Source organism: Pleurodeles waltl, chromosome 6, assembly GCF_031143425.1.
Source record: "Pleurodeles waltl isolate 20211129_DDA chromosome 6, aPleWal1.hap1.20221129, whole genome shotgun sequence".
In the NCBI taxonomy this organism is placed as follows: domain Eukaryota; kingdom Metazoa; phylum Chordata; class Amphibia; order Caudata; family Salamandridae; genus Pleurodeles; species Pleurodeles waltl.
Window position 1 is genome coordinate 121,838,632 of NC_090445.1, and position 23,243 is coordinate 121,861,874.

General features: G+C 46.9%; 1 protein-coding gene across 2 annotated transcripts in view; it reads right to left on the reverse strand.

The window, feature by feature from the left end:
- OSBPL7 (oxysterol binding protein like 7) overlaps window positions 1-23,243 on the reverse strand; it is a 223,334-nt gene that overhangs the window by 143,870 nt on the left and 56,221 nt on the right. For both annotated transcript variants that reach the window (XM_069237506.1, XM_069237507.1), the window contains one exon: window positions 22,695-22,875. In XM_069237506.1, coding sequence (XP_069093607.1) covers window positions 22,695-22,790 — 96 coding nt within the window. In that variant the 5' untranslated portion in view covers window positions 22,791-22,875. The remainder of the gene's footprint in view (window positions 1-22,694; window positions 22,876-23,243) is intronic.

The following is a 23,243-nucleotide window of genomic DNA, read 5'->3' on the forward strand; positions in this document are numbered from 1 at the left end:
GTGGAGTGCGGAATTTAGAACCTATGACAAATGGTGATGAAAGGATTAATAGATGGATTACAATGCACCATTTAATTTCCAACTCCAATTAAAACGCGCCTGCCTGTAATGCGGCAGCAGGAAGTATTCTGGTATTTTAATGCCTATCGTTATTTGGATATTTTTGTGAACTTATTGTCTATGTACTACATCGTGATTACTGACCTTGCTCGCATGTAAAACTTTCATGCGTGCTGGAGCACGTGCATGGCGGTGAGTTACGTCATTCCTCCGTGTGCTAACGGACGTCTGGAACGCAAAGGTTGGAACGTACATTTTATTGCATGTATATTGCTGAAGGTCACGCACCATGACATTATATTGTCATCTTGTCAGAATTGTGACACCTGAAACACAAGTTAGGCTGCACATTTTAATGTCTGGATGTTGATTTTTCTTTGTTTCTGAGAAGAATTGCACACGCTACCATGCAACTTTTGGAGGAACTGATTTGGACTTTATTGTGTCAAGCTTCCTAAGGTGATATTGTACAAAGAAAACTGAGCGCATTTAAAGTGACTTTACCAGTGAGTATTTCGCCCAGCTTCCAGTCAGTTATTATGATTTTACTGCACCTTGTGACTTTATCTACAACTGTGTTTCAAAGGAACCATGCCTATTCAGAATTTTAGCATAAGCCCACCACACGCTGTTTGCTTTACAGGGGACACACCTTGTATGTGATGGAGCAGTGGAAAATGTATTTTTAAAAATGACTAACCTGCTATTAATGAGGATAATAGTATTTCAGCTAAACGAAATAAAAAAACAGGTTGCACCCTTTAGGTACAATGGGCATAAAGGTGTACAACTGGACGGAAAGGGATGTGATTACTGGAGACATCTCAGTATTTAATGCAACATTAATGGATTTGGACAAGCGATGGGATTCATGCAGTCCTGCCAAGTACCACACATTAGGAGTTAGACTGACTCATGTTATTGCGAGTGTCCGCATCACTGCCATAAAATGCATTAGTCACGCATTTTTATCTACCTGACCTGAATGTGCAATGAGATGCTGCACAATTAAACAACAAAATTGCTTCAGGCGCTTGCTGTGCCGCAGCCTGCCTTAGGCAATTTATTTAGCTGCACTCAACTCTCACACCTGCTAGCCTCAGGGGGATCGTGGAGACGTTTTTATGGTAACTTATTGAAAGGTCTTTCTGATAAATCTTTTTGCAATGGCCATCGTAGGTTTGAAATAAACAAATCTGTTGTGGCCGGTCGGACTCAGCCTCTGGGACCCGTTTGCTGGGTCCTGCACATGCTGAGCAGATTCTGTTTCTGCCACCATAAATCGCGGGCTGCTGTCTCTGGGCCCACCGGCTGCAGCAGCCCCAGACATCATGGTTTCACAAGCCATACTTGTCTCTATTGTGGCTGGCGCCGGACGATGCAAGTGCACTTTTCAGCTCGGGTGAGACAAGATATCACTGTACTCTACAGGGTGGACACTTAAGTCCTCCAGCACTCACTGAACTTCGGCAGCTGCTAAACTGAAATTGCAGCTGCCGCAGCCAGATTTACTGATTAATGGTCCTCTGTAACCTCCTTGACACGTGCTGACCTCCCCTGCTCTTGCGGGGTGGGATGGGGTCGCTGGATTGTGCCAATCATGCTTAGAGTGGGCACCGACTGTCTAAAGGCACAGGGCAAAGCCAGGAGCGTCCCCTCCATGAGAGCAGAGGAGGGTTGCCCCACAAAAAAAAGACCCCAGAACTGAAAAATAAACTGGTAATAAAGTTTATTACCATTTTATTTTTCAGCACCGCGCCCTGAATACAGCGTCAGGACAGGGCGGGGCAATTGCTGCTGAGTGACAGCAGCAAGGAGCTGTGCATTTTAGTTTGAAGTGCGCATGTCCCTTTTGCCGGCACTTTAAACTTCTCTAACTTAGCTATCTAACGAGGGCTGGGTTAGAGAAAGCACAGGCCTCCAGTGCTCTTGTGAGTGCTAAGAGAGGCCGCTCCCTCCAATCCTGACTCTTCAGGATTTGTTACTGCAGTTTCTTGGTTCTGTGTTGGAGCTTCCAGGAGCACGACGAGAGGAGAGGAGGATGCCGTCAGGTAAGTGCCTTTATTTCTTAATTATTATTGTACCCCCCTGCTGTAAATACAAACCAGCAGCCACTGGACACAGCTCAGAAGACAGCGGCTGTTTCCAGTCCCTTCTTGCTCTTTGTTCCAAATGTTAGTCGTAAACAACAGAAATGTGAATTATGGAGATAAAATGGGCCATATATTATATCGCGTATTGTCACCATGCAATTGATGTTAAGAAATACAATGATAATACTATTCATAATATTAATAATCAGTATAATAGCGCTAAGGAGGAACAATGGAAAGTAGATTCGGATTCAATATGGCCAACCAATAAGTGATTCCGGATACTTGAAAGGAGATATAGGATGTAAAGTTTATGGTAAAGAAAATGACTCAAGAACCAATCTGAGTTCAAGTTTCACAGTTTTGAAATATTGTATCGAGACATCATCTACCCCCCCACGATTCACCCAGTGGTCATAGCAGCGTTCAACACACAAAGTACATGAATCACAAGCAGTTGAGTGATCTCCAGACCACGAGGGGCCCAAACTAGTTTGACTGACTTAATTGAAAAAGGAAATCCAGAAGCCAGAAGTGAGTGGAAACCTCGCCAAAGGCAAGCCCGTCTGCTCCTGTCCGCGCCTGGACCGCGCCCAGCGCCAGAACCCCTGGCCACCACCACACCCAAAACCCCCATCTCAGATACGCCGCCGCCTCCCTCAACGCACTCAACCCCGGACAAACTGCCAACTGCTACCAAGCCAGCCCCAAACGCACTCATGGACCCTTCACCTGTCAAGCCTGCAAGCACACCTTCCACCGGGCCTGCAGTCCTTCCACCGGCCCACGCACCAATAACCACCTCAAGTGCATCCTCCTCAACACGCTCCGTCCACAAGCACACCATCGAATTATGGGACCTCCTGGACACCACAGCACCTGACGTCGCCTTCATCACAGAGACCTGCATGAACGCCTCATCGGCTCCGGACATCGCCATAGCCATCCCCGAAGGCTACAAGATCGCCCGGAAAGACGGCGCCAACAAAATCGGAGGAGGAATCGCCATCATCTACAAGAACTCCATCAACATCACGACCTCCACCGAAGACACCCCCCTCGCCGCCGAACACATGCACTTCCAGATCCACACCGACCCCAGGACCACCCTCAGAGGTACTCTCGTCTACAGGCCCCCTGGCCCACGCGCCCTATTCAGCGAATCCATCACTGACTTCATCTCCTCGCACGCCCTAGCCTCGCCAGACTATATCCTCCTCAGGGACCTGAATTTCCACCTGGAGAAAAACAACGACACCAACACCACCACCCTGCTCGACAACCTCGGTCTCAAGCAACTGGCGGACACCCCCACCCACACCGCCGGCCACACGCTCGACCCCATCTTCTCCGCCAGCAACCATATATCCTTCAGCCACACCTCTGAGCTTCACTGGACCGACCACAGATGTGTCCACTTCACCTTCAAACGTGAGACCCACCACCTTCGCACACAACAAATCCCTCACAGACCCTGGAACAAAATCTCCACAGAGCAGCTACTCTCAACTCTAATCCATAACCAACCTGCCATCACCACCGACGCCAACAACGCTGCCCTCAGCCTCACACAGTGGATCACCAACAGTGCCGACATCCTCGCCCCTCTCAGAAGCCACCCAAGAGAGACCAACATCAGGAAACCCTCGTTGTTCACGGACGCCCACAAAGAATCCAAGAAATCCTGCCGTACCCTTGAAAAAACCTGGCGCAAAGAACACACCGCAGAAAACATGTCAGCCCTCAAGATCGCCACCCGTAAACACCACCAGCTGATCCGCTCCACCAAAAGGGCATCTTTCAAAGAGACTTGACAACAATACCCATAACAGCAAAGAACTCTTAAACATCGTCAAAGAGCTCTCCAACCCAAACGCCAGCTCCAACACCATCACGCCATCACAAGAACTCTGCAACTCCCTGGCTTCTTTCTTCCATCGAAAGATCACCGACCTACACAACAGCTTTGGACACCAAACCCCGCCGCCCACCACTGAACCTACAGCCCCAGCGGCTACCCTCAACGCCTGGACCCCCATCAGCTTCGAAGAGACCAGAATCACCATGACCACCATCCACTTTGGCTCCCCCTCGGACCCGTGCCCCCACCACATCTTCAACAAAGCCGACGCCATCATCGCCCCCTATCTCCAGAGCATCATCAACAGCTCGTTTGCATCGGCCACCTTCCCTGAGAACTGGAAACACGCGGAAGTCAACGCTCTCCTGAAAAAACCCATGGCTGACCCCAACAACCTGAAGAACTTCCGCCCCATGTCTCTTCTCCCCTTCCCGGCCAAGGTCATCGAGAAGGCCGCCAACAAGAAACTGACCACCTTCCTTGAAGATAACAACCTGCTCTACCCCTCCCAATCTGGCTTTCGGGCCAACCACAGCACAAAAACCGCCCTCATCGCAGTCACCGACGACATCAGAACCCTAATGGACAACGGAGAAACTACCGCCCTCATCCTCCTGGACCTCTTGGCCGCCTTCAACACCGTGTGCCACCGCACCCTAAAAACCCGCCTCCGCACCACTGGAATCCTAGGACAGGCCCTGAACTGGATCATCTCATTCCTCTCTGACCGAACCCAAAGAGTCTACCTACCGCCCTTCCGCTCAGAACCCACCGAGATCATCTGCGGCGTTCCACAAGGCTCTTCGCTCAGCCCCACCCTCTTCAATATCTACATGAGCCCCCTCACCAACATCTCTCACGAACACAACATCAACATCATCTCCTACGCCGACGACACCCAGCTGATACTCTCCCTCACCAATGACCCAGCCACCGCCAAAGCCAACCTGCAGGATGGAATGAGAGACGTCGCAGAATGGATGAAGCTCAGCCGCCTAAAGCTGAACTCTGACAAGACGGAGGTTCTCATCCTCGGACACTCCCCGTCCACCTGGAACGACTCTTGATGGCCCACTGCCCTGGGCACCGCACCTACCCCTTCAGACCACGCACGCAACCTCTGATTCATCCGGGATCCCCTCCTCACCATGACCAAGCAAGTCAACGCCGTCTCGTCTTCCTGCTTCCACACCCTCCGCATGCTCCGAAAAATCTTCCGCTGGATCCCCGCCGAAACTAGAAAAACTGTTACCCACGCCCTCGTCACAAGCCGCTTGGACTACGGAAACACCCTATACGCAGGCACCACCGCTAAGCTACAGAATCGTCTTCAGCGCATACAAAACGCCACCGCTCGCCTCATCCTCAACATACCGCGCCACAGCCACATATCCGCCCACCTGAAACACCTGCACTGGCTCCCCGTCAACAAAAGAATCACCTTCAGGCTCCTCACCCACGCACACAAAGCTCTCCACAAAAAGGGCCCCGAATATCACAGACGCCTCTCATTCTACACGCCCACCCGTCAACTTCGCTCAGCCAGCCTCGCTCTTGCCACCATCCCTCGTATCCGCAGATCCACCGCTGGAGGTAAATCCTTCTCCTACCTGGCAGCCAAGACATGGAACTCCCTCCCCGTTCACCTAAGAACCACCCAGGACCACCTCGTCTTCAGGAGGAGCCTCAAGACTTGGCTCTTTGAGCAGCAGTACCCCCCCTCCACACACCACCCCCCCAGCGCCTTGAGACCCTCACGGGTGAGTAGCGCGCTCTATAAATGCCTTGATTGATTGATTGATTTAACTCTGCACTGCAGTAAAAAAAAATCCCAGTTGAGACTCGAGCAGCGCATGAGAACTGCAAACTTTACACTATAAAGGTATACATTTGGCCAACGACATAAAAAAATGTAGTACACCTGCCTACAAAATCCAGGAATACCCACAAATTCACAAGTGCGACTTTATATCATAGATTACTTCAAAGAAAAAAAAACTTTGTGAAACCTGTGTGAAAAACAGCAAGACAATTCTGAACTCGATATGCACGACAAAGTTTCTAATAGATGCCAAGTAATCCACAGAGTAGAGTACTACCAATCCGTAAAGAGCCTCCGTGCCCCACCAGGATTATATATAAATGCTATAACAATTAAAAAAGGACCCAAATTAGATATGGCACACTAGTTTTGCTATTGTCAGTCACTCCGCATCCGAGGACACTGAATATTAAGATATGGTCTATTCTCAGTGCACCAGGTTGACGCGTTTTGTCACTTTAGGATGCGGTGGGGATTCCAGCAGTGTAGCCTGCTGGTACGGGGTGCTATTTAAGGGTTTCAGAATCCAGATTGGCACTGGGATGATTCAGATATTGAGGAGTATGGGGTTAGATACAGTATCTGCCAGAAAGAGCATTACAGTAGGTAAGAAACTTGATCACTAAACAATAGTCCTAAAAAAGCCCTATGAATGATTAACAGATTTAGTAGTCCTATCTGTACAGTCCTGTACTGTAAAGTGCCATCCAGCATCTACGATACATTGTAACTAGCATACATCCAGAGGGCCGGACACGGGCCAATGGTGTAAAGAAAGGCTGGGTGATCGCTCATGGTCACTCAGCGATACCACCATCTAGTGTGTCTGCATTTATTGCATCATCCCCCAGTTTGTGGCCTAAGCACGTGTGGCTGGCGCTACACAGTGCAAAATCTACACCGGTGACAAAACCAGTGTGTCCTCCCCCGTGTGCGAAAGTGCCTAACTCTATGGCGAGTGTACGGAGAGCTGCGCGGTGCTGTTCTCAGGGCCATGTCCAGAAGGAGGAGGCTGTCCATCCTACCGGCGGGAGAGGACCTGTGACATTGGCCCTACTGACACTGCACTGCTCCCCCAGCTTTGAGCTGCCCAGTGCTCACACGAGCGAAGAAGTGTGGCATCTCACGCTGCAGCACGAGATGGCTGCCTGTCAGGACCAGTTGACAAGTTGCCACTATTATGCACACTAGATGGTAGAAGAGGCAAAGAGTGCAGCAGAGTGTGCCAACACGTGCTTCCAGTGGCAGAACATGGCAGAAGGCAAGAGGAAATCTGGGAGAGCACGGTGCAAAATGCCCATTGTCAGACGCAGTCACTGCGTGCCTGGGGTGAGAAGGCACCAACACACCCAACGGCAGGGACCACATCGTCACGTGTGAGATTTTGAAGATGATACATTTGAGCAGCACGTCTACAGTAACAGCAAGTCTGCCCCACTGCAAGGGCAAGAACCTCCTGCGACTCAACACTGCGCACATGCGCCAGGTCACAGCGCTTCCACCATTCAAGCCAGTTGGTGGACACTGCGAATGATGCCCCTCAATGGCACCAGGGGATTGGACGCATTGAGCATTACTATGGCACCACACGTGAGACAGGCAGCACAGTCAAAAGGTCCATGATGCTTCTCATGGATGGTGCAGAGTTATACAACTTATTTGAAAATCTACCCAACACGGGAGGTGACTTTGATGCTGCGGTGGCTGCCTTAAACCAGCACTTTGATCCACAATTGAATTCTATGAAAAGTTCAATCTGCGGCAGGCCTGACAGACTTAAGGTGAATCGGCAGACATTCTATGAGCGTCTCCACAAAATGGCAAGTACATGCCTGAACATCTACCGGCCAGACAAAATCAGAGCCTAGGTTATCAAAGGGTGCCAGTCGTCCAACCCAAGTAAGCTCATCCTGCGCCAACTACGCATCAGGCTAGACAATATATTAATCCTGTCTCAGTTCTGTGAGTTAGGAGACAGCCGGGCTAAAGACATGGAGGTAGCTTTTGCACATGGCACGAACACACCGGCGATGCTAAAAGCTGTGAAAGTCAAAGAAGAACAAATAGACACTATACAGCAACATCCTGCATGGCCCGCACGACGACAGCCCCCAAACAAAGCAAGGAAGTCTGAGGAAACTGCAGCACGGTACACTGCATGCCAAAAGTGTGCCCAGCACAAGGGAAGTCCTGTCTGAAATGTAGTCACACAGACTATTTTGCCAAAGTCTACCACAGCTGTAGTCCAGCTCCAGCAGCAATGGGTGAAGGCGGACGACTCTCCACCATCTGTCCATTGAAGATAGCGAGGAAAGACAGACAAACCAACCAATGTAGTGCAACTGTGAGTCGCCCTGAGGATGATAATGACGAAGAAGTGTTCACAAGGCAGAGAAGATTATCGCAAGAGGCCACCGCCCATGTGCAATGTGGAAATTGGTGGAGTCCTGATCACTGCCCTCATTGACACTGGTGCGTCCGTAAATGTCATAGCTACAACACAGTTCCGCAGTGGTTGCACGGCCCAACATCACACTTAAGAAAGCCAGGATCTACGCTTACGGAGGCCCAGACCCAATACCCTTGAGAGGGGTGATCGAAGTGGTAGTTGAAAAAGGAAGCATGAAAACGCAAGCCAGGCTCCACATAACAAAAGGACATCGGCACTCTGTTACAGTGCAACACAGCAGAGGACTTAGGACTGGTCTTCTTCTGCCAACAAGTACATCAGTCTCACGCCAACAACATCGTGGCTGACTTCTTAGAATTATTCAAAGGCCCTGGCTGCCTGAAATGAGTGACGGTCAAGTTCCAGATAGACAAGAGCAAAGCTAGTAGCCCCTGGACACAGAATAGTTAGTTTCACCCACACCCGCTAGTTGAAAAAGAGCTGGAGCAGCGAGGCATTATTGAAAAATTAACAGGACCAATGCCGTGGGTATCACCCCTTGCGATAGCCCCCAAGCGCAAACAACCAGGGGCCTTAACACCGTGGGTATCACCTCTTGTGATAGCCCCCAAGCCCAAACAACCAGGGGCCATAAGAGGTTGTGTAGACATGAGGCTGCCTAACAAAGCCATTTGCTGTGTACGGCACATCACCCCAAAAACTTATGAGATTTACCAGACCTGAATAGAGCCCGGTGGTTCTCTAAAATTGATCTACACTCCAGATACCACCACCTACTGCTTGATGAGCGAGAAGGTATATACAGAACCGTGTTGACCCATGTGGGCCTCCGCCTATATCGGCGTCTCAATTTCAGAATATCTTCGGCTGCCAAAGTCTTTCAGGGGGCAATTTGTGAGATGCTGTCGGGGCTGATGGGAGTGATCAATGTAAGTGATGATATCCTCATCTTCTCTAACACCTTGGAAGAACATCATGTGAGATTGAGAGCCACCCTCAAACACCTAGCTGACTGTGGACTAACACGACATAGACAAAAGTGTTCTTTCTACACCAACGCTGTGGAGTACTTCTGACTATCACTTCTCAAGTGAGGGCCTATAAGTTGCCCCCAAGAAAGTGGAAATCAAGTCAGCTGCAGTACCACAGGACACATCTGAAGTATGCAGCTTCCTGGGAATAGCCAACTACTATGGACGCTTTAACCTCAACCTGGTCACCCTGTCAGAACTGTTGCACGCTCTGACCAAGTATGACTGCCAATGGAACTGGGATAGCAATTAGGTGAAGAGTGCACTCCTGCATGGCACTATAATTGCATACTTCAACCCCAATCGCCGAACTGAACTAGTAGTAGATGCAAGTTTGTGGGTCTAGGCAAGGTCCTGATCCAGGAGAAATGCGAGGGGTCATCGGTCCCCATTCCATATGCAAGTAGAGCACTCACTGAGTTCGAGACCTGATACGCCCAGATTGAACGTGAAGCCCTAGTGATCCAGTGGGCATGTTGGCATTTTCACCTTTATCTCTGCGGGCAAAAGTTTTAAGCCTGACTGACCACAAGCCACTGGCCCTTTTGTTTCCCGGCACTGCAAGGAATGGGCAGTTGCGGATCAAGAGATGGGTGGTCCAACTCAAACAGTACTCCTTTGAAGTAATATACTGACCTGGGGTAAACAACCCTGCAGATTACCTCTCCCTACACCCCATCGCACCTGATGTGATCCAAGGCAAGGAGGAGAGTGAAGGTGCAGAAGGCTTTATGAAGATGATCATTGAGGATGCGTGTCCATGAGCACTGTCCTCAGCCGAAATCCAAGAGGAAACACCAACTGACACGTGCTTATCAAAAGCTAAAGTGGCACTCCAGAGACAAAAGTAATGCAACTTCTTCGGCAGAGCACGAGCTCTCACTGCCGAAGAATAAGCAGGCATGACTCAGACCTGACAAATTTGCAATGAGCTCAGCGTGAGTCATGGAGGGATGTTGCTGCAAGGTCTCCAAATTGTTATCCAACAATTCTATGGGCCTAAGTTGTTGAACTCGCCCACCAGGGCATCACCAAGACCAAAGCCCACCTTTGAGACAAGGTGTGGTTCCTTGGCATGGATCAGTGGGTTGAGGAAAAAGTGAAATACTGTCACTCATACGCCACCACGAGTGGAGACCCACCAGCTGCCCTGCTGATTACTGAGGAGGCGAGCCTACACCCTTGGTCATCTGTCATTATGGATTTCGTACGTTTTCCGGATGGGAGACTCATTGTCATTGACAGTCAACCTCACTAGCTCCACTGCAGGATATTTGGTATGACAGCATTCGGATGGGTCAAGCCTGCACTAGAAAAAACTATTTGTGATGCTGGGACTCCCTGATGAAGTCAACCTGATAACAGCATGCCATTCCAATGACAGGTGTTCCCGACATACCTAAGCAGTCTCAACATACAAAACTGGAATGTCACCACCCAATGGCCCCAGACAAACGGAGAAGTAGAGTGGTTTATGCGTACACTCAACCATGCACGCAAGATTGGAGTTGAAAGGGGCAAGGATGCAGAGTGTTGCCTACACCAGTATCTGAGAGTACTGGCAGACACTCCACAGCACAACGAGGTGCGCTTCAAGCGATCTGCTAATGCAGAGGTGTGCCGAGACATCATTCCAGCAGGGCCAAAAAGGAAGAAGTCAGTCATTGATGTACAAGCTACTCAAGAGAAGTGCCAGGCTACAAACGAGAGAGCCAGCAAAGCTCCCAGAACAGTGGAACCTGACATCTGTATAGGTGACAGAGTGATTATGAAGGATCGCCATCCGGATGGAAGTTTTGCCTCCCTTTTGAGAAGGAGGTTTGGGAGGTCACCATATTGCAAGGTACAATAATAACTGTTCAAAAGGGAGAATATGAAATATCCAAGAACGTGTCATGGTTCAAAAAAGCCAGATCAGAGGAACCTGAACAAAATGAAAATCACAACCACATGGGTGATGATGCCATTGCCGAAAACCCTGGTCCCAACACCAGCCAAGATACCTCGCCAGCTGGATCACTTGTCGCCCCAAGCCAATCGGCGACAACTGAAACAAATAACATCGATGGACACTATCAGCCAAGACACGAATGGTTGCAGCCAGAAGTATGGACTCTGGCCAAACCCGGCACCCAGCCAGAGACTATGTCCGCTGCACATCAGCATCATGATGCCTTTCTTATTATAGCTCATTATTTTCACATTAATAAAAGTTGGGAGGAATGTAAAGTGCCACCCGTCCTTTATGATACATTGTAACAAGCATACAGCCAGATGGACGGGCGTGGCACGATGGTATAAATAAAGGCTGGGTGATCAGTCGTGGTCACTCAGCGATACCATCATACAGTGTGTCTGCATTTATTGCGCCATCCCCCAGTGTGCGGTCTAAGCATGTGTGGTCCCCGCAACACAGTGCAAACTCTACATTTACCATGAGGGTGGGCTTCAGTGAATTGGATCTACAGAAATAAAATGGTGGTTGTCCTGCCAAGGAGGCAGGAAACTGAGTGGTCAGACATCACTTCCTGTCCACCACCTTGGGGGCCTGCCTGTAATGTGCAACGTGCTATTGAGAATGGTGCCTGTAATTTTCGCCTGCATGTCACACTCAACTTTGGAGATACTTTAATTAAGAAAGGCAGAAAATTACGTACATATTTATTTTTAACATTTTCAACGAATCAACTCAAGTAGTCCCTCTAATTTACATTTGAAATAATTTTCATTAACTTGTGATGAGGAGTGTGGTATACTTGGCTTCATTATCAATTTCCCTTGTGGTGCTTTTGAAAAGCTTGATAAGACAATTTAGTGTGATGTATATTAATTAGCTAAGAGCTATCTTGTACTGTAACGGGATTTTAAAACGACCCGGAACCCACACGAGTATTTATTTTATTTATGCAAATCTGGCTAACGTTACCGATTTCTATTTTCCAAAGCCATTTTTTAAGTTAGTGCTAGTATATTCTCATACTTGTTGACAAACGTGGCTTTAAGACACACAACTCAATTAGTCTATTGGCATTGAATGAGATGGTTCCCGCCCAAGTATGCGATCATTCCAGTTAATGTCTGTATTTTCCTACCTCATGCAGACTCTGAATTTTCGTTGTTGACAAGTCTTTTGTTTTTTCCTGTATTCAATGCACTTTTTCTGCTGTGCTTGTTTTCCCACCCTTAATGTTTTTTGCTGCCTTTTTTCTACCCAGAGTGTTTCTATGCCCTTACTGCCACTTTCATAATGTGGTATAAGGGAAACCCTAGGGATTACTAGGAACCTGTGGTGTAAATATTATTTGAGGCATGCTCGTCCCTATAATAACGATAGTTTAACAAATATACACTGAGAAAAAAGTTTTTCATAAAAAAATAGAACATGTATAAAAGACAGAGAATCTACATGGAATTTCATTGGAGAGAGAAAGCCACGCTTGTCGCTCAAACAACTATGAAATAATCCTAATACTTAGGTGCAAAGTATAGATATGCTTCACAAGTCAAAAGTACAGATACCACTGGCATGGCACAAATTAATAACATAAGGGTGGGTCCATATTATATACCAACAGAAGTTCGTGCATTATAAATAGAGGATCATCAAAGGATGTAAATCTGTATAAACCCAAGAAGTTAATTAATATACATGTTGAGAATACGACTGCAGAATTACAATTATATCGGTCAATTATAGGACATATGAAATTCTAATGAGCCCCGGTTTCTGCAGGTTCTAACCACAAGAGTTGTATTGTGGAACTGCTGGTATCTTTAAGGAATGCGTGCAAGGCTGTGGGGTAGTCTGTCTCTATACATGTTATAATACTTATTAGAACACTTATCTCACTATATAATATTGGCTTATCTCATACTATTGTTAGCGTAAATACACACTGCCACTTTCTACGTATATGTTCCTGCACCCTACTGTTTTTATGATTTCATTGCCCTTTTATGACATCTATTGCCCTATGACTCCTATACATTTTTTTAGCCCACATTGGATTTTTTCTTCCCATGTTGGTTATTTTCTCCTCTCTTTTCTTTCTTCCTGCCCAGATATCATTTAATATCAAGTTTCACACTGAAGGACTTTGATGTGCATCTGGAGTATGATAATGAGTGCAAGAAAGGCCATGCTCTTACTATGGCCCGTACCAAGCAGCCGTCCCTAAGCCTACTGGAGGGAAGGTTCCTCACAAGCAGCTGGCTACAAAGGCTACAGGTAAGAGCCCCCTGCCACCTGCAGAGTTTAAGAGAAAAGGGCTCCACAGCTTTCTGGAAAACAACCTCTTTATCAGTTATAGGCTGGATAGCCTTGTAAAGATGGTAGGACTTCTAAGACTACTTTACTTCTTTGTCAACCTGCCGGCTCAAGAGTCTTTCGAAGACCATGCTGATGGACCCGATATGTGGTCTGGGTGGGAAGACACTGGGTGGCATCAGACAGATGAAAGATTGCAATAATATAGGGTGGACTGAGAACCCTCAACTTTGAATTATGTTTCAAAGTAGCACAGTTTCAGTGGGTTACCAGATGGCTGGATGGATTAGATATGCAAGACGCAGGGAGGCCTGTAGACCGACAGGAAGTGGGATCCATAGCTGCCCTGATCATGAAAAGAGGACCAGTGTACAGTGATCACTCTTGTTTTGCGACGAGTCACTTTCAAATACTGGAAGAGGTGTTTGCAGAAAACTAACTCTCCCTAGTCCTACATTTGAGCGTTACTATTGGTGGGTCTCCCAAAATAACATGGGCATTTTGGGACCACACAGTTGGGGGCTTGGATACAGGTGTGCTTAGTGACGATAGGTGACTGTTACTCATAGTACAAAGTAATGCTCTAACAAACCTTGCTGCAGCTTATGGCCTCCGAGCATCAAATACTGCAATGGCTCCATCGTAGGTACATTTTTGGAACACTGGGGTAATACAGATATGGAATCTCAAAAGCACAAAGTTATGCAACTCCTCTTTATGATGGGAGAGGGGTGAAAATCACTAATTTGGCTTCATAGAGTGCTCCTCTATTTTAAAATATACTAGAATGTCCCAGAAGGGATTTAAAACTTACCTTAGGGAGGGAGCTAAAAGACACAGAATGACAAAAAGAAAATTGCTTCAGTATACACAGGAGGTCTCTATGCATGCACAATTTAAAACATTCAATTCAATTATGTACACAAAATATGACACCTAAGAGAATGAACAGAATATGTAACATGACAACAGCTCACTGCCTTAGATGTCAGCAGGTAGACATAGTGTACTTCAAAATGGTACGGAGGTGGCCCCTACAGGCAAAATTTTGGATGGAGGGAACTATTCGCTTTTGGGACGGAAATGTCCTCTGCATAGTAATGGACATGCACTCCTGCCCCAAGTGCCCAACAGTACTGATGTCTGGATCACTAATGCAAATTTTTGTTGTCATAGGCAAACACAAATCATGCATATGCGTCATGACATAGGTCTGTCTCACGGATTTAGGTCTTGTTGGACTGAAAGGGGGTGCCCAAAACGCTACCCACATAGTGGTGGAAGGCTACCAGGACTTAAAAAGCACGAGCACAGTGGCGGCATACCGTGTAGTGCACAGTAGGAGTGAATAAGTCCTTTTCTAAACTGCGTCACTGGAGTGAGGCCTACAGGCTCACTCATTGTAAAGGTTCTGCTGCTGTGTGCTTAACTCACCTTTGACCTATGTCAGTTTGCTGTGAACTGCTACACAGTACAAGAGCAGTGTTTCTGCACTGGGTGTGTGTGCGCGCGCCTGGGAAGGGTACAATAAAGGGAAAATTTGGTGCTGTGCAGTGTGTGCATGGTGAGTGCATGTGCTGGATGTATGTGCGCCTATGAGTGGTACAATACATGAAGGATGCAGTGCTGTGCAGTGTATGTGAGCCTATAAATGGAACAATACATAAAGGATACAGACCTGTGTGTGTAGCTTGTATACATGCACTGGTTATATGTGTGCCTGTTAATGGTGCAATTTGTGGAGGGAGCTGGGATCCATTTTAGACGCGCTGGAGATGGTACAGCCATGCTTCCACTGCACACTTTAAAGGGTGCTCTTCAGTTCTCTGATAGGCCACAAGGGTCTGAGAAAGGAGATAGGGGCTGATAAGAGAATCATAAAGAGTAGGAATGGGGGACCTGGGCTAATGTTTGATGTACATATCACTGTGGCTGATATCCAGGTGTGAACTCTAATCACTCCTATCATCTTCAGAGTTGCTTCTGCTCTGACAGACTGCTTTCCAAGAGGAAGAGAGAGCAGAGTAATGAACACTTCAAAAACAGACCCCCACCATAAAACTTCAAAGACTCGGATCCTAAATCACCTTTGTTGCCTGGAAATGGACTATAGGAAGGGGAGTTTGTCATCTGCCAAGCAGCCAGGCAGGCTGTGTGAGGAGGGGGCAGCTCTGCAAGACTTCTGCTTGTGACTGGAGGCCAAAGACTGCTAGTCTTCCTGCTGGGTAAAGGGAGATTATCCCGGGAATCCAAGATCACCTGCCCTGGAGCACCAGTGCCAGCCTAGTTTCCAAGACCAGTGTGCCCCGTGAGGAAGAGGAGAGTACTGGAGGAAGAAAGGTCCAGTGGGAAGCCCTATCGAGTGCACTCCGTCTACGAGATGCGAAGGAACTGATGCTGCACCGATCGTGTCATTGCTGATGTGCAGAACAGAGCCGGAGATCCCACCTATGCTGGGGGAGGGCTGCCATGAAGTAAGCTGTGTGCTGCGCTGATCAGGCTGAAGCCCATGCACAGTGCAGAGTCAGCAACCCCATATGCCTGAGAAGTGCCAGTGAAAAAGACTGCTGTGCTGTACGTGCCATAGCCTTGTGCAGTAGCAGGCTGCAACCCCAATGTTAGGAGGGACCGCCTCAGAGGACTTTACCATGCCGATTTGGTGGGTACCCACGTACAATGAGGTACAGTGGCCTTGTTTGCCAGAGGTGGTCACTGGGAGCATTAAGAACGGAGGCCCGATCTGCATCCCCTCACTGGAGAAACGAGCACCTGAGCACCACTATCAGGGCGAGGGATCCACAACAGTATCAGCCCCCAGGAAGACAAACTGGACACTTAGCCCCAAAGAATGAACCGCAGGTTGCTTCGAGAGCACAACCACAGGTGAGGGACTCTGCATCTGCTGAGTGCAGTCGCCTGGGCTGCCTGTGGCAGACGCACCTGAACTCGGGTGCTTCAAGCACCTGCTGACAGGGCACGCCCAGGAACTTAAGACGTATCTCAGGCCTCTTGGCACAGGGGGAACTTGTTGCTAGTTGGCGCTGCAACACTGGAACAATGTTGATTTTAAGCAGAGTCAAAGTGAATTCCTGAGACCGACTGTTAATGGGGCATACCCCGGATGTTACCAATAGTGAAAGGGGAATACCTACTATCGCTAGAGCAATGAAAGAGCGGACAGGGAATCCCCATGGAAACACTAGAGCCCCCACAACTCAGGGAGACTGTGTGATTGTTTGTGAATGTTGTATTGTTGCTTTGTGTTGGTTAGCGGCAGAAATAAAATACTTCTCTTTTTTTTTCATGCTGCTGTTGCGCATATTTTGAATTGTGAGCCCGTGTTAACTATCCTGTATCCACACACTGATTTGGCAAGAAAGTCATCTCCATGGCGTGAAAGTCTGCACCAGTCCCCAGCTCTCTTTAACCCTCCTGTCCTCTATTGGTTGGTAGATGGCATTCAGCAGTTCTAAAGTGGGCAAACAGCAACAGTGTTGCACTAGAGGAAAAACATTTTGCAAATCTGTGGGATGAGGAATTGACTGCATTTCCTGTACTCTGTGCTCTGAAAGAGAAAAGGGACGACAGGGAGTACTGATACAGTAGAGGGTCCCTACAACTAATGATTTGCATACCAAAACAAATATGATAGTTGATCATTAACGTGGCACCACCCTCACACTGGCTGACAAAGAGCTCGAATTAGATTCTAATCTCGCACAGGTTATTTTTTCTATTATTTTCCAAGAGTTTTGTTATCTTGATTGTTGAACTATTATTCAAGAAATACATGTCCAACATCTTTACATAATACAGAACGAAGAAGGCTGGTGTATAAGATATCATTTATAATTTTGGTGCAGAAACTCTGCTATTGAAAATATAACTCCAGTTGTCAAATATATAATGGGAGAACACTAAAAATAAGTTGTTCAGTCAAAAAGCTTGAATTATCACAAGTGCAGTGCTTACATGTATATGGGCAACCCTGCAGTGATTTTATGATCCCACCAGAGTGCTTCATCGCAGCTCAGGCCCCCAGTGGTCTCTGCAAGGCCTTCATGTGGCACAGAGTACAGTGATAGGTGGTTGCCACTCTCGAGTGCTGCCACAGACAGTACAGTACTGACATTTTATAGGGCTACCAGATACAGTAATAGATTGCTGTCTCTCTAGAGTGCTGCCATTTCGAGTGTGGCAGCTGTTTCTCTAGAGTGCTGCCAGACAGAGTATGCAAATTGAACAGGGATGGAATGACGAAGAGATCTACTACAGACCGCCAGCAATGGTGGTCACTACCGCACATACTCGTCGGTTATATGGCGCTGCATTCCATAACATAACATCACTATGGTCATCACGCACAACATGGAAACGTATATACATAGAATTAAAACAAAGACAACACCCGTCCCGTCACACACCGGTTGTGGTGTAGCATGCTATCCGTACACGCAAGCACTTCAAGACCTTGCACGGGGGGGGGGGGTTAGTAGGTACTATATAAATGTAATTTCCATGTCTTCTTTTATTTCTCTTCTGTGCAACACACAGTCTTGGCAAGCCTCTTTTGCAAGCCTCTTTTGCCAATGTAGCCTAAAACTCTTCATAACACTAGAAGTAATCTTTGACTTATTTATATAAAAGTTCGCTCTCATTACCTTTTTTCTCCTGCATTACCTGCTATCATCTTAATTCCTCTTAATCAAAATGCATGACTGCGGGATTAACAGAACTCCTGCTTATTACTCATCTCTCACCCTTTAGCTTATAACCTATCCTATGTCTGAAATTGGATATTGCACGACTGTATGTTGTCAATACATTATCTATACTAAGAACCTGTATCTGCTACACTCCCAGTCACCGATCCTACAGGTCTCGACCCAGCAAAGGATGGCTTGCTGTGGAGAAGAGGATTACACAGGATGGAGATGTATAAAGGGACTGTGTGTGGTGGTTATGATGATGATGACAAGCAATGGGGTATTTCTTTGGGCTCAAATGAGTGAAGGGGTAGTGTGCCAGGGTCACTTTGGAGGTTGGGATTGTCATGTGGTCGACAAGCATTACAGTTACCTGAAACAGGAGCGTGGTGTGCAATTATGAAAGACTGATGGCGAGAGAGTGAGAGAGTGTGTGTGTGAATCTGTGTGTGAGTGTGTGTGTGTGTGTGTGAGTGTGTGTGTGAGTGTGTGTGTGAGTGTGAGTGTGTGTGTGTGTGAGTGTGTGAGTGTGTGCGTGAGTGTGTGCGAGTGTTTGTGTGTGAGTGTGTGTGTGTGTGAGTGTGTGTGTGTGTGAGTGTGTGTGTGTGTGAGTGCGTGTGTGAGAGTGTGAGTGTGCGCGCGAAGGTGCGCACACACCAAATAGGAGTTATAGGTGACTGACGAAGAAGTGAATAGGGAACAAAACATGATGTGAACTGTGCGAGTAGTTTGATCGTTTGGGAGTGGGTGGTGAGTGTGTGTGGTAAGGTGAGTGTGTGTGCTAGTGTAAATGAGACCAATGGAAATGTTTTTCCTGTGGACCTGTTTTTAAAATCCAATCTTTTACTATGTAGATGTTTCATTATCAGCCTAAGAACAACAGATGTAACTTTGATGTCAAATGTAACCAATTATGCTCTGTCCCATGTGCCTTTGTGATAGGAGTCACTCATGTTGATGTAGACTTAGTGAGCCTTGCATTAGGAAAGGGAGGTGAAATGGGGCGCAAATAGATACTCAGGGGCCTTGTGGACAATGTGAGGGCTAAGGGTGATACATGAGAGGAGACATATGGTGTGGGGGTGTTAGTATGTGTGAGGCTTTGGAGTGGGTGGCCTGGGTGCACATGTATGTGCTTGTGGTAGTGCGTGTGTTTTTGCGCTTGTGGGTTGGTGTGTGAGAAAGGAGATGCTTGTGCCAGGGTAAGTCAGGTTGGAAGGGGTTGTAGCATCTATGGCTCATGTATCTGAGTGGAGTATATACGTGGGGAAGGGAGAGGTAGGCTGTTTAAGTTAGGTTGGGCGTTACATAAGAGGCTGCGGGGTGTATTGAAAGCGAGTTTGGGATAGTAGTTGATTTTTTGGCTGGGTGTGTATGTGGTGAGGAAGGGAGAGGTAGTCTGATTAAGTTAGGTTGGGCGTAACATAAGAGGCTGCGGGGTGTATTGAACGCAAGTGTGGGATAGTAGTTGATTTTTGGTCTGGGTGTGTATGTGGTGTCTGCATATGTATAGAGGTTTAGGGGTACAGCAAGTGACCAGCAGTAAACTCAGATCTATTTTTTTGAATTTTCCTCCAGAGAATCCTCAGTTTGACCTGGATTCCTGAAGGGCACCAGGGTGCCATCTCTACAGTGTGCAAGTAAAGTCAAAGGCTGCTGTTGGCTGGGGGGCACGGGGATGATCAAAGAGTCCCTCTGCTCCCAAAGGGAGGATTGTCTGCTTAGTGCTAGTTTAACACTTTGGCAGTACAGCTTTCTGACCATCAAGCATTTCTACATAAGTGTTGACCCATCTACTCTACAGGTATTTGTGAATGTTGGAAGCTGGGCTGAATGCAGCACGTGCATTGTGCTGAGCACAAAGAGAGCCACAAGCTTGGAGTACTAGGCAGAAGCCAACATTGCATCTCCTACAGAAACTGAGAATTATTCAACGACTGGTAATGTAATCAGAATTAATATGAGTGACAGTAGTTGCTATGGTCAGACTGGCTGACTGGGTGCAGATATTTCCAAAAGCTGGGAGCACACTGAAAGCCAAGGAACAAGGCATGAAGTTTGTCAGCATTGTTAATGGGTCACTGTCCTGCCTTGCTTTTCCTGGGCAGCAGAGACTCATCATCACTTGCAGGTGTAACTCTGCTAGACCAAGGAAGGTTTTCAGATACAGTACGTTAGTTAGCACACACCTACATGGCATGAAGAACACTTGTCAGACCCGCCAATTCCTTGAGTAGGCAGTAAGTGGGTGACGCACAGTGAGTCTTCATTAAGAGCTAACAACTCCATGTGCGAATGCAGGGAGAGTTGTCTGTGGTCCCCGGGACCACTGCCAGTTCTCAGTGAAAGTTTTGTTCCCCCCCAAACGAAGTCCTGTTTCCTCCAAGAAAAATGGGCTACATTCAAACATTATTTAATTAAACACAATCACAGATATGGTGGTCTGCTGACGCTCTCCCTAAAACATGTCAAGATTCACAAAATAAAATGTGTCCAAAAGGGGCCCCTTCCGGTTTGTAAATCAGACCCCACCTCTTTGAGGTGTTGGTATCTTTTCAATGGATTGACACCACAAATGCAGTTGCAAACCACTCATACAGTCTTCTGTGAGCCATAAAGAGGAGGGGGGGGACACTGTTTTCACACACCCTTTTATTTGCAATTCAGACAAGGCTGCAACAGCCATTTAACGAATCAAAAATAATTTTCTGACTCAAAAGGACTTTTGGATATGGAGAAAAGCCCTTTGGTTATTGCAAACTCTGATCTTGTAAATCGCAAGGTTTGCCGTCCAAAAGGGCTTCGTACAGGAGGCCTCATTTCCTTTCCAAACAATCCTCTTCTTGGACATACGGATTTACAATGTGGAATTAAGGAGATCATTTCTTCCATTTGGAGCATGGAGGCTTGAAAACATATTATGGCCACAAAGCCAAGTTAGCTCCCTCCAATAAAGTAGCCAATGTAAATGCACTCTGCTCGACTGGTCAATGCCTTCTGAACAATGCTCCTATAGAATTAAAATCTTTGGCCGTCCATATTACCACTAACCTGTATAAGCACCATTGTTGTCAATCCAGAAAGTTTAACACTCTTGAAGGACCAGGCTACACCTCCAAATGTTGAGCCGGAGGTGGTGCTTGCTTTCTTTTACAGCTGGAGACAAGGTGGATGCCATCCAGCCTAGATCAGGACCAGTCTAACCAGCCACGCGAGATACGTGAAAGACAAGCACCAACATACAACTAAGCCATCAGGGCTCACCTATATTTTGGCAAGCTTACAATAGCTTAGGGAACCACGGGTTTCTGGCAGAGACTGTATGGGCCTCTTTTGTTTTCCAGTGGTCCATCACCACAAAGTGCCAGATGAGCACAAAGCCAAGACCACAGTCATTAAGAACAAACATGCTGTTTTACAAGGGCTCACAACCATAAGCTTGCAATAACTCAGGAAACCAAAACTTTCTGGGTGCAACTCTAACCATGATATGGGCCGGTTTTATCTTCTGGTGGCCCCTATTCACAAAGTAGAAGAACTTCCAGAAATCATGGATGGTCCTAAAGTATTCTGACTCTGATAGCACCAAGGTATAGGACTGTGCAGCTCCTTTGTAGCCTCTAAACATAACAGCAGTCTATATTCTGCTGCAGGACCTTCAGGCCAACATAAATATTGTAACTGAATTCAAAGATCCTTAAGTGGAATTTGTGGCAGCAAGAACTGGCATGGGACTATAAATACATACACCATCCCACAAGAACCAACATTTTTATGCCCTCAGCATCCTTGCACAGTTTTCTTTGTAAACTAGCAGTATCATGGACAGCTCCAAACCTATCCATAGAGCTTGAAGCCTACAGGACAATATCAGGCCATTCCATTCTAAGTGACCTGAGGAAGACATGACTAATATTGCAACATATTAACATTACCTCACTAGATAACCTGGGGTTACTCAATTGTAAGGGAGCAGTCAGCCTTGCTTTTGCTCTAAAACAGTATAGTACGTCTGGAAAGGTTTGTGGTGGACATTCTATTTTTCCCTGTAGTACCTACTAGTTGCTGTACTGCTATTCTAATGTGCATTAAAATGTAGATTCCTTTTTGAAAGTTAATACCTCTACCTGGAAAATCGCCCTTTGTCTTTACATCACTCTTAAATTGTTCTTAATATTAACCTTCACATTATCCCCAGTGCACTAACTTCAACTGCTGTACCCCCAGCAACCAATGGGGAATGAAGGATGCCAAGGTGCCATCAGGGCCACTACAGATCTGCTGCCTAGTTTCATGGCCTGTAGAAGAAACTGGTAGCATCTCATTTGCAACTCCTAGGTGCTCTCCCAAATCTTCAGAAACTAGAAACAATAACAGACAGGGAGTAGTGTATGTGAGGAGTGATGGTGCAAATATAAGTGAAGATGAATTGGAGATACCTCACCTGTTGAACTGTTGTCTGCTTGGAAGAAGTACTGCTGGAACGAGAGGGGCCCACAATCTTCTTAGGTGACAGGGGTGACTTCTCGTGACTTCCCATGCCCAGAACCTGCACAGCAGTTTGCGGGAGAGTTGCTGTGGATAGCCAATGGACAATGGGGTTCACATCTCAGCTAGTCCCCTTCCTGTGGAGGGTATAAAATGAGATATTTGTGGTTTTGTATAGCAAAGAGGAGACCCAAAGGGCGGCTGAGAAGTTTCATGAGATTGGTCACAAGCAAAAAACCTGCGAGCAGAAGAGTTTTCATAAATGAGAACCACGTTCACAATTTAAATATGAACACCATTTTCAATAAAATATTTGATGGATTAAAAATAGACAATTTATTGACTCAACTACCAATGAATATACAGTACATGCAAAGTCCTGCTCTCCATGAGGATGCAGATAGAGAATGAACCTCAGTCTGAATGGAGACAGTAGATGGGTTATTTTGTAGGTTGTCTGCTGGTTATATCAGTCATAACTGGATCCAACACCATAACCAGTGAT